The sequence below is a fragment of the Carassius carassius genome, chromosome 48, assembly GCF_963082965.1.
Source record: "Carassius carassius chromosome 48, fCarCar2.1, whole genome shotgun sequence".
Lineage (NCBI taxonomy): Eukaryota > Metazoa > Chordata > Actinopteri > Cypriniformes > Cyprinidae > Carassius > Carassius carassius.
Window position 1 is genome coordinate 21332404 of NC_081802.1, and position 14795 is coordinate 21347198.

Consider the following 14795-nt stretch of genomic DNA (forward strand, 5'->3'; position numbering starts at 1 on the left):
ACCGGAACCGGGAACACTTCCCATAACACCCTATGTACTTGCTACATCATTAGAAGAATGGTATCTATGCTAAAATTAGTCTGTTTCTCTCTTGTTCCGAGGTCACCGTAGCCACCAGATCCAGTCTGTATCCAGATCAGAGGGGCACTGCAGTCACCCGGATCCAGTACGTATCCAGACCAGATGGTGGATCAGCACCTAGAAAGGACCTCTATTGCCCTGAAAGACAGCGGAGACCAGGACAACTAGAGCCCCAGATACAGATCCCCTGTAAAGACCTTGTCTCAGAGGAGCACCAGGACAAGACCACAGGAAACAGATGATTCTTCTGCACAATCTGATCAGCTGCAGCCTGGAATTGAACTACTGGTTTCGTCTGGTCAGGGGAGAACTGGCCCCCCAACTGAGCCTGGTTTCTCCCAAGGTTTTTTTCTCCATTCTGTCACCGGTGGAGTTTTGGTTCCTTGCCGCTGTCGCCTCTGGCTTGCTTAGTTGGGGTCACTTCATCTACAGCGATATCCTTGACTTGATTGCAAACAAATGCACAGACATTATTTAAACTGAACAGAGATGACATCACTGAATTCAATGATGAACTGCCTTTAACTATCATTTTGCATTATTGACACACTGTTTTCCTAATGAATGTTGTTCAGTTGCTTTGACGCAATGTATTTTGTTTAAGGCGCTATATAAATAAAGGTGACTTGACTTGACTTGACTTGTCCAGACTTGGAATAAGAGGTCCCAGCAGGAGACGGCTTGTGGCGAATATCAAAAAAAAGAGCAGAGACAGCATCGAGATGTCTGTGACTGAAGCGCTGTGAGCCATGGAACAGCCCACCAGCTAGGGAGGGAATATAAAAGAGCACTGGCTGTGGAGTCCAAGGGGCCGAGGGGGCTGCCCCAGGACGCTGGGGTTAGCTGTCAAGCCCTCTGGAGGTGTTGTGGGTTAATTGTTGAAACACTGTTGAAGGAGGGTACCCACCTGATGACCAGAAGAAAGCACCTTGGGCCCACACCACAAAGCTCAGTAGGTTGGACTTGTAATCTACGAGTGTTGGCCATCACCTCAAATAGGCGGCTGGGACCTTACCCAGCCATTGAGGAGAGAGCGATGATCCTATCGTATTTCAGACAAATTGTACTCTGTTAGTAGTGCCATGTACATGGATACATATATCAACCTTTATTTTTGAACATGGACTTGAGTGCGTGCAGTTCCACTATTTGGCTGTATGAATGAAAAAGATTTTATAATATCACAAAATCTAATATAATATGCCATTTTTGTATCCTACACATGATTACGTTCCAGAACCTATATTTCACAAATCACTGACAAAATGGGTAATATGACTGATAAACCAGGGAGTTTATATTATATATATATATATACGAGTTGACATATATTATAACATAGAAAATGATTTTTAGAAACCATTTCTGTTTCAAGGGCCACAATTATGTGCACATATAAAATATTTTTGGCTACATTGCATTAGTCTGTCTACTCTTGACAAACAAATGATGCAGACTGAATTAGGTCCCTTTAGGTGCATGAGACTATAGATTTAAAGAGGTCACTGCGTGAACAAAAAATGAACTAAGGGACAGAATGTGTATTCTCATTAACTAATGTCTAAAACCATGATAGAAGCATCATTCCTTTCCTGTTTTTTTCTTTTTTTGTAGATTAGCTTAGCATGAGTCACTGAAAACATAGCTCAGACTGTCTGCAAAGCAACTGAAATACATAAAGTACTGTGTATGTGTGAACGTGGGTCAGTACCTTCACCTGACAGCGAATGGTGCTTCCTGTGGTAATGCGAAAGTCTGACACATTCCAGTTGTCCTGCAGGGCGGCGCCGGCGTAACTCAGCTCCAGATATCGCTGCTCCTCATCACAATCCGACAGTCGTACAAAGTAGAGCTCCTGTTTGAGCACAAAGAAATGCTCCTTCATGCTTGTTCCCCATAAGACTGCAGTACAGAAAAGGTGCTTTATAAAATCCAGTATTGATAGCAGAAGAAATTCTAAACTGAATGCTAATTAAACTATACACAGTGTGTTCACGGACAGACAGTATCATTAGAAAAACTGTCCAACTAGGTCTCACTAAAACAGCCCTAATAAAACATGGGCTGTTTTTGGCCAGCACAGATTTATTGCTGTATTTTAGGGGGGTGATGAGACATCTTGCAGCTGGGATATGTTGAGTTCCTATGGAAGTGAAGTGAAAGTGACATTCAGCCAAGTATGGTGACCCATACTCATAATTTGTGCTCTGCATTTAAACCATCCAAAGTGCACACACACACAGAGCAGTGAACACACGCACACACACTGTGAGCACACACCCGGAGCAGTGGGCAGCCATTTATGCTGCGGCGCCCGGGGAGCAGTTGGGGGTTCGATGCCTTGCTCAAGGGCACCTAAGTCGTGGAATGAAGGTGGAGAGAGGACTGTACATGCACTCCCCCCACCCACAATTCCTGCCAGCCCGGCACTTGAACTCACAACCTTTCGATTGGGAATCCGACTCTCTAACCATTAGGCCACGACTTCCCTTCCCTTCATGGTGATATGTTAGAAAAAACATTTGACCATAAACACTTAAGAACACAAGTATTCAGATCAATACTAAAACCACCAACTAGCAGAAACCTATCAAAACATAAATGAATCGCCTTTATTGAAACTAACAGAAATATATTTTCTTCTTCTTCTTTGACTTGCAGTGAATTTGAAAGATTTGATCTTGCGACCTTGCGAGTTTTATTGCAAATTTGCATCATGTGACCTTTCTCGCTTTCTAACTTTGAGTGTCTTTGATTTTAAAGGTTGCCAAGAGATCAAGATACAAACAGAAACCTAAATATGTGCTTCACATCAGTTTGTTTTAGAAGATGACAATGAAAAAAAAGTGAAAAATGAAAAATGTTTGGAAAAGTTCACTGCTAGCTAGTGGCCAAGACTGATACCACAAGCTAATTGTCAGCAAGCAAGCATTTTTTTTTAAATGAAAAAAATAATTATTAAGTCATTTATTTAGGAGAAAATAGGCTCATGAAGACACTAAAACCCTTTTTTTTCCAGTTTGTGTTTTCTTTATCTTGTGGCTCATGGCTAGTCTTGGTAGCAAACCTGTATAAAAATAAAATAAAATAAAATAAAATAAAATTGAAACCTGAAATGCTTGCTGGATTCATGTAATTTAAGTTAAGTGAATGTTTAATTTCATTGGGTGTCCAGAAAAAAAGAATGACATAATTGTATGAAAAAATTAAGTAAGCTATATACATTGTATTACGGTAAATAGTAGTCCGTAAACTTTTTGGTTTCTTTGGTTTTCCTATTACCCTTCAATAATACCCGCAAAATAACCAGTACATTAGAAGTATATTTTTTTTTAAAAAAGGTCAGAGGTCAGTTTTTGTCGTTTCAGTGCGCATGCGCACATTTTCAACATGGCGGCTCCCGTGAAGTTGCAATGTCTTGATGACTTTCCAACACATATTCATCCACTACATGTGATTATCAACAAAACACAATTTACTCAAAAGTTCCCGGACTACACTGGATCCACATACGCGTTGTTATTGTCTCTGATGGACCAGCAGTCCCCCTGTAATCGGGGCTTTTTGGTGTGCGCTCACGCGACTCCGGAGGAAGAGACCGATGTAAACATTCCCACGTGTCTCGCTGTTTACGTGAGCAGATCTTTCCTTAAACACTACGGACTGAAGGAGCACTCGCAGGGAATGGTTCGCCCACAGTCTCTGCTGCCTTTAAAAAAGATTGTGATCGGGGCTCGGACGAAGCAGAGCTTTAAATGGGCTTCTTCAGAGAAGTTCTCCAATGCTCTGCTGATCCTAGCCTCCTGTCATGGACAGACTCTGCTGGCGAGGCAAGGCGACGCGCTTCTGATCCCCTACCATCATTTACTGGGGGAAGAAGCCTCACAGGTGCAGCAGTACCTGTCGGAGGTGATGGTGCTGGAGTGCACCCCTGTCAGTCAGGGCAGGATAACAGTGGAAACTAGTGTGGTGGTGTCAGACTGCAGAGATCTGGACCTGACCAACACCAGCAGCACGAGCAGACTGTCCGCTTCCTCGCTCTTTGTCTCTGATTTTGCCCAGTACGCCAGTAGCTTGAGTTCTGGCAGCTCTTTGCTGAACAGCAGAGTGTTGGACTTCAGTGCTTTCTTGCAGGCTCTTGAATGCAGACTTGATGTGCGTGTGGTAGACGTCTCAAATCTCCAGAAACCTGGAGGAATTCTGTCTAGACTAGAGCAGAATGAAGGATTGGATGTCGACAGCACTATTTTTGTGCACAAGAGCTTGTTACTGAAGATGGGTTTGTTTAACGGGGAGTGGGTCATTGCATCAATCCCAGCAGACAAGGTGAAGAAGACCCCTTTGAGTCCTGTCCTCGGTGACCGGGAGAGTAGCTGTTCAATTCCCTTTAAGAAGCAGGGACGTGTTCATCTGGTTGCAATCAGAGCTTTTGAATCAGTTAGACAGCAAGACATGGATATGAATGACAATGTGGGCTTCATTTCACCGGTTCAGTGGTTTAACCTGGCAGACGGGATGGAAGTGCCTGTCGGAAATAAGACCATCAAAATTAAGGTGAAGTGTGTGTATATATATATATATATATATTAGTCTACATTTTCCAAGTTTATAAACAATCAAGCGGTAGGGGTATTCTTACAAATCTTTTGATATACCTATACATCCAACTTCATATAGAGAGATTAAATACAAATACTTCCCTCAATTAGACAAGCATTTAGATTTTTATACATGTTCAATATATATATATATATATACAACCCGAATTCCGGAAAAGTTGGGACATTTTTTAAATTTTAATAAAATGAAAACTAAAGGAATTTCAAATCACATGAGCCAATATTTTATTCACAATAGAACACAGATAACTTAGCAAATGTTTAAACTGAGAAATTTTACACTTTTATGCACTTAATTAGCTCATTTAAAATGTAATGCCTGCTACAGGTCTCAAAAAAGTTGGCACGGGGGCAACAAATGGCTAAAAAAGCAAGCAGTTTTGAAAAGATTCAGCTGGGAGAACATCTAGTGATTAATTAAGTTAATTGATATCAGGTCTGTAACATGATTAGCTATAAAAGCTTTGTCTTAGAGAAGCAGAGTCTCTCAGAAGTAAAGATGGGCAGAGGCTCTCCAATCTGTGAAAGACTGCGTAAAAAAATTGTGGAAAACTTTAAAAACAATGTTCCTCAACGTCAAATTGCAAAGGCTTTGCAAATCTCATCATCTACAGTGCATAACATCATCAAAAGATTCAGAGAAACTGGAGAAATCTCTGTGTGTAAGGGACAAGGCCGGAGACCTTTATTGGATGCCCGTGGTCTTCGGGCTCTCAGACGACACTGCATCACTCATCGGCATGATTGTGTCAATGACATTACTAAATGGGCCCAGGAATACCTTCAGAAACCACTGTCGGTAAACACAATCCGCCGTGCCATCAGCAGATGCCAACTAAAGCTCTATCATGCAAAAAGGAAGCCATATGTGAACATGGTCCAGAAGCGCCGTCGTGTCCTGTGGGCCAAGGCTCATTTAAAATGGACTATTTCAAAGTGGAATAGTGTTTTATGGTCAGACGAGTCCAAATTTGACATTCTTGTTGGAAATCACGGACGCCGTGTCCTCCGGGCTAAAGAGGAGGGAGACCTTCCAGCATGTTATCAGCGTTCAGTTCAAAAGCCAGCATCTCTGATGGTATGGGGGTGCATAAGTGCATACGGTATGGGCAGCTTGCATGTTTTGGAAGGCTCTGTGAATGCTGAAAGGTATATAAAGGTTTTAGAGCAACATATGCTTCCCTCCAAACAACGTCTATTTCAGGGAAGGCCTTGTTTATTTCAGCAGGACAATGCAAAACCACATACTGCAGCTATAACAACAGCATGGCTTCGTCGTAGAAGAGTCCGGGTGCTAACCTGGCCTGCCTGCAGTCCAGATCTTTCACCTATAGAGAACATTTGGCGCATCATTAAACGAAAAATACGTCAAAGACGACCACAAACTCTTCAGCAGCTGGAAATCTATATAAGGCAAGAATGGGACCAAATTCCAACAGCAAAACTCCAGCAACTCATAGCCTCAATGCCCAGACGTCTTCAAACTGTTTTGAAAAGAAAAGGAGATGCTACACGATGGTAAACATGCCCCGTCCCAACTATTTTGAGACCTGTAGCAGAAATCAAAATTGAAATGACCTCATTTTGTGCATAAAATTGTAAACTTTCTCAGTTTAAACATTTGCTATGTTATCTATGTTCTATTGTGAATAAAATATTGGATCATGTGATTTGAAAGTCTTTTAGTTTTCATTTTATTAAAATTTAAAAAACGTCCCAACTTTTCCGGAATTCGGGTTGTATATATATATATATATATATATATATATATATATAAACACGTATTCTTTAGCATTTTTAATCGCAGTTCTGGTTATCGACTGCTGCTCATCACAAGGATGGCCAGATATTATTTTATCAGTCTGCCACTGTCTGGAAACACTCAGTGAGGTCTGATGGTCGATCAGATGTCAGCAGATGTGTGATTGTTTTGTGTGTGTGTGTGATGTAACTCGAGCAGAGGTGGAATAAGGAATCGTCTGAGGCTGGGTCTCAGATCTCCGTGAGCGCGTGTCGATGTGCAGCGCCGCCGTTTGCTAAAGAGCTGCACATCGAAGCCGTCGTATCTCCAGACTACAACTCCCATGGGCCCTTCGACAGCATCCTCTACAAGCACTTCAGCACACCCAGGTGCTAACAGCGCACTTTCAGACAGCATAACGCACGCTCCCTCTTCCTGGTTTTCCTGAATGTTGTTTGTTTGCAGGCTTGTTCAGCGGGGGAGTATATTGGGAATCCCGTCAGAAGGACATCCTGATCTGATAGAGAACAGCTCTGAAGGAATCCTCAGGTGTGGGTTTATCTTCAGCCGAGGCTTTAGAGGTCTCTGAACACCAGTCCTCATGCAGCCTCTGTGTTTCGCAGGTGGCCTGTGCTGTATTTCAGAGTGAAGCAGGTGTGCGGTTTCTCCGCTGAGGAGGAAGAGGTTTCTTCATATCTGGCTGATTCTAGTCACACTTCACTATACATGGTGAGAAATTATATTAATAAAAGTCCAGTCGGAATCTGCTCTGTCATATTGTGCAGTTCATATATGCAGGTGTGCTCAAGCTCTGATTGGCTGTCCACAGGGAGGCTCCGCCCACAGCCGGTCTCCCTGCTCTGTGCTGCAGAAGGGTTCATCTTTCTGGACGAGTCTCTGTCCCCCGGGTCTGTCCAGCACTGTGGAGCAGCTGCTCACTATCATTCAACCTCACTTCAGCGAAAGGTCTGTACTGTGTATATATATATTATGAATAAAGTGCTCACAACCTCAATATTGCAGTATTAATATTACTCTATTAAGAACATAAAATCTCATTCAAAAGTTGAGTTGTTAAACACATTCATTTTGTGCATCCGTCCATCCGCAAGAATAGCAAATCTCAACCTTTTGGACTAAAAGGCCTCTCATTGTCAACCACTTGTTTTCTCTCTCTCTCTCTCTCTCTCTCTCTATATATATATATATATATATAAGCCCCCAACCCATATAGGCTAAAATATTTTCGGTATTTCTCCTCCAAAACCTACTGGTATATTTAACAAATTAACCACAGTTCATTTTGTGATTCCACGACTTTGTGGAACGTAATAGTTATTGAGGAAAAAAAAAATTGTATGTGTTAAGTAGCATTTAGATTAAATGTAGATTATTGTAATATATTCAAAATAATTTACTCATTTGAATAGTTTGAAGTCACCCTGCTGCCCCTGCTTAAGAGCTACTGCTTTAGAAGGTGTTTAAAATGGTAGTTGATGCTGTATAATGTTATATATATATATATATATATATATATATATATATATATTTATATATACTTTTTTTCTGCAGCTCTCTAACATTAAAGAGAGGCTGTTCTGTTCTTCTGATGGGTCCCAATGGCAGTGGTAAAGTCACGGCCGTAAGAGCAGCTAGCAGGAGGCTGCATCTGCATCTAATCAAGGTGAGTTGGGATTTTTCTGCAGTGCTTTTCCTGAGTTTTGTGTTTTTTCCACAGTTACTAGCATCAAAACCTTCATAAGTTGTGTCTTTCATAAGTTTACAGGCAAACAAAACAGTGGAGTCAAGTAGAACATTAGCATGTTGCTAAGCTAACAAACGTGTTTTAGTACCATTTAACATTTGTTCTTGATAGTTTCTACGCAGAATTCATTTGTTATATTTTTCAATATTTCTTTATTTTCCTCAGAGCTCTGCACATGAAATGCAGGGATGATACTGTGAATATAAATTTATTTATTATATTTACTTATTATTATTGATTACTCGTTTTAGTTAAAGCACTGCCACATTTGTGGCCAACTGCATTACGTCAAGGGAGCAAATGTCTCAGTGCTGACTCATGTTATGGCCATATTTTAATAGTTGCATTTTTTTGTCCAAAAACCAAACTGCACAGAATGCATGTTATTATATGAGGAGGCTGGTGTGTGCAGGTGGATTGCGTCAGTCTCTGTGCAGACACTGCAGCTGCGTGCGAGGTGAAGATGAAGTCTGTCTTTGAGAGAGCGGAGCTCCATCACCCGTGTGTTCTGCTGCTGAGAAACCTGCAGCTGCTCGGCCAGTCGCGGGACGGCCCTGAGACCGACTCCAGGGTCACGTCCACCCTCTGCCAGCTCGTAGCAGCTGCTCACGCCAGGTGAGGCGCCAACATGCCAGACTCCTTCCACTTGCTTTAATGGAAAAGAAAGGACATTCAAAGACTGTTGAAAGAACCATATGGCTGTTTGTACTCATTTACTTGTTTCTTCTCTTCTTCTGCAGTGTGGTGGTGGTGGGGTCTGTGAGCAGCCAGCGAGAGCTGTCCTCAGATGTGATGGCAGCGTTTGTGCACCAGGTGACGATAGAGAGTCTGTCCGAGGCGCAGCGCAGGACGATGCTGTCCAGCCTCAGTGAGGACCTGCTGTTGGGAAAAGAAGTCAATCTTGGCCAGATTGCCAAAAAGACTGCTGTGAGACTATTGACTGATCATCTATCTTATCTATGCTTTCATGTACTTTTTTTTATAAATGGTCCTGGTCCAACTTTACATAAGTACATTTGATAGCCCGTACGGTTTCATGTTGACTTTGTTTCTGTAGGGTTTTGTTTTAGGAGATCTTTGTGCACTTCTTACCAGTGCTGGGAAAGCCGCTCACAGACGACTTCTGCAGATATAGTAAGTCTTCACCCTGCTGCTGTCAGTCGCTCCCAGCTCTGTTTGTGCTCGTTCTGTTGTATGGATGAGAAACTGCTGTGGTGTTTTGTGTGTATAGTTTTCCAGAAGCGGCGAGTGAACAGGAAGAGGAGGATCTGTGTGTCTCTGGGGTGAGCGTCACGTCTGAGGACTTCAGCGCTGCTCTGGACGTCCTGCAGAAGGCGCATTCACAAGCCATCGGAGCCCCAAAAGTACAGTTGTTTTGACTTTGTCTTTTGTGTCCATTGTACTCTCATGAAAAATGTATTATATTAAATGCATTTAGAGTTGTTTTTTTGACCTGCTCAAGTAGGACTTAAGTACATAATTATGTGTAGATTTGTTTTTGAATATTTTCTTTAAAATATGGTTAAAGTGTACTGCCGATTGTACTTATAAGCATTTATTATAAACTAAAATATGAGACCCTGGAGCACAAAAGCAGTCATAAGTAGCACGGCTAGCTGTATTCGTAGCAATAGACAACAATACATTGTAATGGTCAGAATGATTGATTTTTCTTTTGTGCCAAAAATCATTAGGATATTAAGTAAAGATCATGTTCAATAAAGATATTTTGTAAAATTTCTACCGAAAATATATCAAAAATGCATTATCATTAGTAATATGCATGGCTAAGGACTTCATTTGGACAGCTTTAAAGGCGATGTTCTCAATATTTAGATTTTTTTGCTCCCTCAGATTCCAGATTTTCAAAAAGTTGTATGTCAGCCAATATTGTCCTCTCCTAACAAACCATACATCAATGGAAAGATGATTTATTCAGCTTTCAGGTGATGTACAAATCTCAGTTTCAGGAAAATGACTCTTATGATTGGTTTTGTGGTCCAGGGTCACATATACTTTAATATCATTCTATTGAAACGTGTATGGCAAGTATTAAATAAATAACACTGCAGTAACACAGTTAATAATCAAGTGCTTTACATGCACATTAGCATTTAAGTCAGCACTTAAAAATAAGTGCATTTTTTAAAAGCATGGCAAAATGTTATTAAAACTGATATGATTTAAATTGCACTTTAAAGTCAAACTTTTAATTTGACATTATCGCAAAAGTGTACTTTTAATGTGTTAAGAAGCACTTTCATTTTATTAATATAACATGAACTACTAGTAATAGTTTAAAATGATACTTTTAGGTTTTGAGGTACACTAAGTGCACATGCAATACAGTTAAGCACACCTCTTTTTCACAAGGGTAATTGTTCAAAAACATTTTTTGTTATGCTGGTTGAAATTCTCTCCACGTCTCGACAGCAATCACTAAGTTAAGTGGTCTAAATGTATTTATATCATCTGTTGGAGGCGTAGGACCATAAAAATGTTTGTCCAGTCAAATTCTTCAGTCCACGGAGTACGATAAACTGCTTTGTACTGTGATGTTTTCTCACTTGTGAATGAGAGATGAGGTGATCTGACAGCGTTTCTCATCGTGTCGCTGGTTATCCTCTGCTCTGTCTGTGCGCGGTCATGTGTTTTGGAGGAGGCGTGGCTTTGGAGAGTGATTATGCAGGGAGGGTGTGATCTTATGCTTTCAAAGCTAGCTTGCTATTGCTAGCCTCTCTGAAATCGCCTATAAAGTCAGAACGGTTCACCCAGAAATGAAGTCTCTGCTGTAATGTACTATTTACCCAACTTTAAGTAAAATCTCCTGCTTTAATAAAGCTGCGATTGTTTCTTCATCTCAGATCCCGTCGGTCAGGTGGCAGGACGTCGGTGGACTGCAGCAGGTTAAGAAGGAGATTCTGGACACGATTCAGCTTCCTCTGGAGCATCCAGAGCTGCTCTCGCTGGGGCTGCGGCGCTCCGGACTGCTGCTCTACGGGCCGCCTGGCACCGGGAAGACCCTGCTGGCTAAAGCCGTCGCCACCGAGTGTACCATGACCTTCCTCAGGTGACTACATCACTTGCCTCTGTTTGCTCTTGAGTTTGAAATATTCAAGAGACTGGTCAGAGTGCAAAACTTTGGTGTTTGTTTTCAGTGTGAAGGGTCCTGAACTCATCAACATGTACGTTGGTCAGAGTGAAGAGAACATTCGAGAAGGTAAGAGCAATGAAATAAACTACTCCTGTCGATCTGTTGTCCACTGTATTTACTTCACATCTCTCTCTCTGTCCGTCAGTGTTCAGTAAGGCCAGAACCGCTGCTCCCTGTGTTATTTTCTTTGATGAGCTGGACTCTTTGGCTCCTAATAGAGGACACAGTGGGGACTCAGGAGGGGTGATGGACAGGTCAGCATCACAAGACATGTGCAGATGCTAAACTAAAAATAATTAACCGACAACAGTCCAATCCAATATTTTTATGTTAAATCTGATGGTTATGACTTGCAGCTTAGGAAAATTCAAAAATCAGTATCTGTAAGTATACTGTACTATGGGGTTAATTTTGTTCCTTTATTCCAAATAAATACATTATGATCCACAAATAAATGTAAAGCTCCACCCATATATACTCAAGCCAATCACATAACAGCCATAGCACATAGCACTATAACTAATTATGTTTTGCTTTACACTCAGGGAGGTCTCTTCTTGAGATAACCTCGCTCATTCACTTGCATTGGCTGAGATAGGAAGTCCATAAAATCAGTCTCTTGGACTCGTATTTGGTCTTCTACATTATACTTTGTCCTATATTTATCCAAGTGTGCAGTACTTCAGAAGGAGAACGGGACATCAGTTTACTGCCGGTGATTCATCGCCATGTCACTTCCTTTCACGGGTGCAAACTTAAACTATTACCACCTCCTGAGTTTAAAGCAAAACATGATTTGTCACAGTGTTTTGGCTCTGCTATCTGATTGGCTTGAGTAGACGGTGGGTGGAGTCCACTTATTTGTGGACTTTTCAGCACATCTTGACGCAAAGAAATATTTCAAAATCCACAAATGCATGCTATTGAACTGAACTATTATTGTTATTAAACTACTCAAGCTGAATAAATATATTTGGATTTGCCTCAGTTTTTTAATAAAGCATTATTTGATTCTGGTACTTTCCTGTTTTATACTTTGAAGCTGGTTTGAAACAATGTATTGATGCATCAAGCCAGGTTTTTTATTTTTATTTATTTTTTATTAGGGTTGTGTCACAGCTTTTAGCAGAGCTGGATGGTCTTCATTCGTCTGGAGATGTCTTTGTGATCGGAGCAACTAATCGCCCAGATCTGCTGGACCAATCCCTGCTCAGGCCTGGCAGGTAAATGCATTCAGATTCAGTTGCTTTTCAGTTTGTCTTGCATTCTTGCATTCTTGCATGTTTTCCCCGCAGGTTTGATAAGTTGGTGTATGTGGGAGTGAACGAAGACAGAGAGTCTCAGCTGCAGGTTCTGAAGGCAGTCTTGCGCAGGTGAGTGTGTCCATCATGACGCTCCTCTCTCTCAATGCTGGAGCGTGTGTGATAACGCTGATGAATCTCTGCTGGTGTTCTGCTTGCAGGTTTAAAGTGGATCCCAGCGTGTGTCTGTCGGAGGTCGTGGACTCCTGTCCTCCTCAGCTGACCGGAGCCGATCTCTACGCGCTCTGTTCGGACGCCATGATGTGCGCCATCAAGAGGAAGATTTCACGAATCACTGAAGGTATGGGGAAAAGTACAGCAGTATCCATGTCAAACTACATGCCACAGAGCTGTAAGGGCTGCTTGTTTGTTGGACAGCAGGATTTCAGCACCACACCACATGCAGGAGGACAATGTTATTTCTCTAGAGATGCCGAGTATCTTTCTTCCAGAAATCATTTTATAATGACGATTTAGTGTTCAGTTATTAGTGTTCAGTATTGTATTGGTTTTAAATTATTAAGAAACATTTCTTGTCACTGTCAATGTTGAAGAAGTTTAAAAGAACAGCATTGACTTGAAATAGAAATCTTTCTAAATGTCTTTACTGTCACTTTCAGTTTAATGTGCTCTTGCTAAATAAGTGTTATTATTAGATTTTATGGTGGTGCTAGCGCAGTGGATAAGACACATGTCTTCGGTGTGAGAGACCCGGGTTCGAATCCACTGTGAGACACCAATGTGTCCCTGAGCAAGACACTTAACCCCTAGTTGCTCCAGAGGTGTGCGACCTCTGACATATGTGGCAATTGTAAGTCGCTTTGGATAAAAGCGTCAGCTAAGTGAATAAATGTAAATGTAAATTTTATTATTATTATATTACTGTTTTTGATTAAATAAATTCAGTTTTGCTGAGCTTAAGACTTGTTTCAAAAACATTGTAAAAAATATTAACTACATTATATATGATTACATATTAAGTGTATATTAAATATATATATATATATTTTTTTTTTTTTTTTTTCAATAATAAGTGACTTCTGTTAAGTTATTCTGTCAGTATCTGTGTATCTATATAAGGAATTATGTATAATTATACATAACAATATACATAAAAATAATAAATTTGTGCTGTCAAATTTAAAGTGTTTTATTTTTCCAGACTCATCAGTATGTTCAAACATTAATTTCAGTGCAAATATTTGCAATATATTAAGAAACAAAATATCAAAACAGTGTCTGTGCATTTGCCAGTCTACAGCTGAGATCTTTATTGGTTAAACATTAAGTAGGGGTGCTCCGATCACGATCGGCCGATCGTTATGTGCATTTCGTCAGTAAATCCGGTTCTCTTATCAGTGGTAAATTCCATCAGGTTCGTCCTTTCACATAGAGCAGCTGTTACTACACACAGCCATTGTTAACTGATTAGAGAACCGGCTTTACTGAGGAGATGCGCATTAACGATCGGTCGATCGTGATCGGTGCAGCCCTAACATTTAGAAGACGGAGCTATGTTTAAACCAAAAAGAAATTAAAATTAACATTTTATGCATGAAACCCATGTGTCCATATTCCAGTTACTCACTGTGAGCCTAAAAACATACTCTATGCAAACAATATGCAGGACTCTGACCTCATTCTAACTCTTTGCTTTGGCAATGCATTGGTCAAGCATTCACATGTGCATTATTCTGCTGGAGTAGAGGATGTGTCTGGCCTGACTCTGTCTGTCTCTCTGCTTCTTCCTCAATGTCTGCACGACTTTCCTTCACTCTTTCTTCATCTCTGTGTCTGTGATGCAGGTGTGGATTCGGAGGCCAGCGCTCTGATTCTGTGTTCAGAAGACTTCAGACAGGCTCTGGCAGGTCTTCAGCCATCCGTCTCTGAGCAGCAGCTCAACAGATACAAGCTCATCCAGCAGAAATTCACCATAAAATAACATCCCAAACACTCGACCATCTGAAATCATTCCTCTGGTGGGACCTTCTGAAGCTCAAGGTTTTGCACTGTGTCCAAACCAGACCCAGGGTGATGAAGCTACTCTCATTGGTCCATATAGCTGAATAATAAATGTCAAATATCGTCTGATTGGCTGTGCTTGTTTTATATTGCACAGTAGTTTCACCTTCAT

At 41.0% G+C, this 14795-nt stretch overlaps 1 protein-coding gene across 2 annotated transcripts; it reads left to right on the top strand.

The window, feature by feature from the left end:
- The first annotated feature begins 3387 nt into the window (after window positions 1–3387).
- Window positions 3388–14795, top strand: pex6 (peroxisomal biogenesis factor 6). Of its 2 annotated transcripts, XM_059543647.1 has the most exons (17): window positions 3389–4635; window positions 6661–6830; window positions 6907–6990; window positions 7065–7170; window positions 7271–7407; window positions 8014–8125; window positions 8619–8821; window positions 8947–9133; window positions 9264–9340; window positions 9438–9570; window positions 11071–11276; window positions 11365–11426; window positions 11506–11614; window positions 12467–12583; window positions 12656–12733; window positions 12823–12962; window positions 14467–14795. In XM_059543647.1, exons 1-17 carry the CDS (start codon window positions 3472–3474, stop codon window positions 14601–14603), a joined length of 3222 nt encoding a protein of 1073 aa, XP_059399630.1. In that variant the 5' UTR covers window positions 3389–3471; the 3' UTR covers window positions 14604–14795. The 2 variants fall into 2 exon arrangements, 1 of the variants encoding a protein (XP_059399630.1); XR_009428898.1 differs by lacking the exons at window positions 11506–11614; window positions 12823–12962; window positions 14467–14795 and having other exon boundaries at window positions 3388–4635.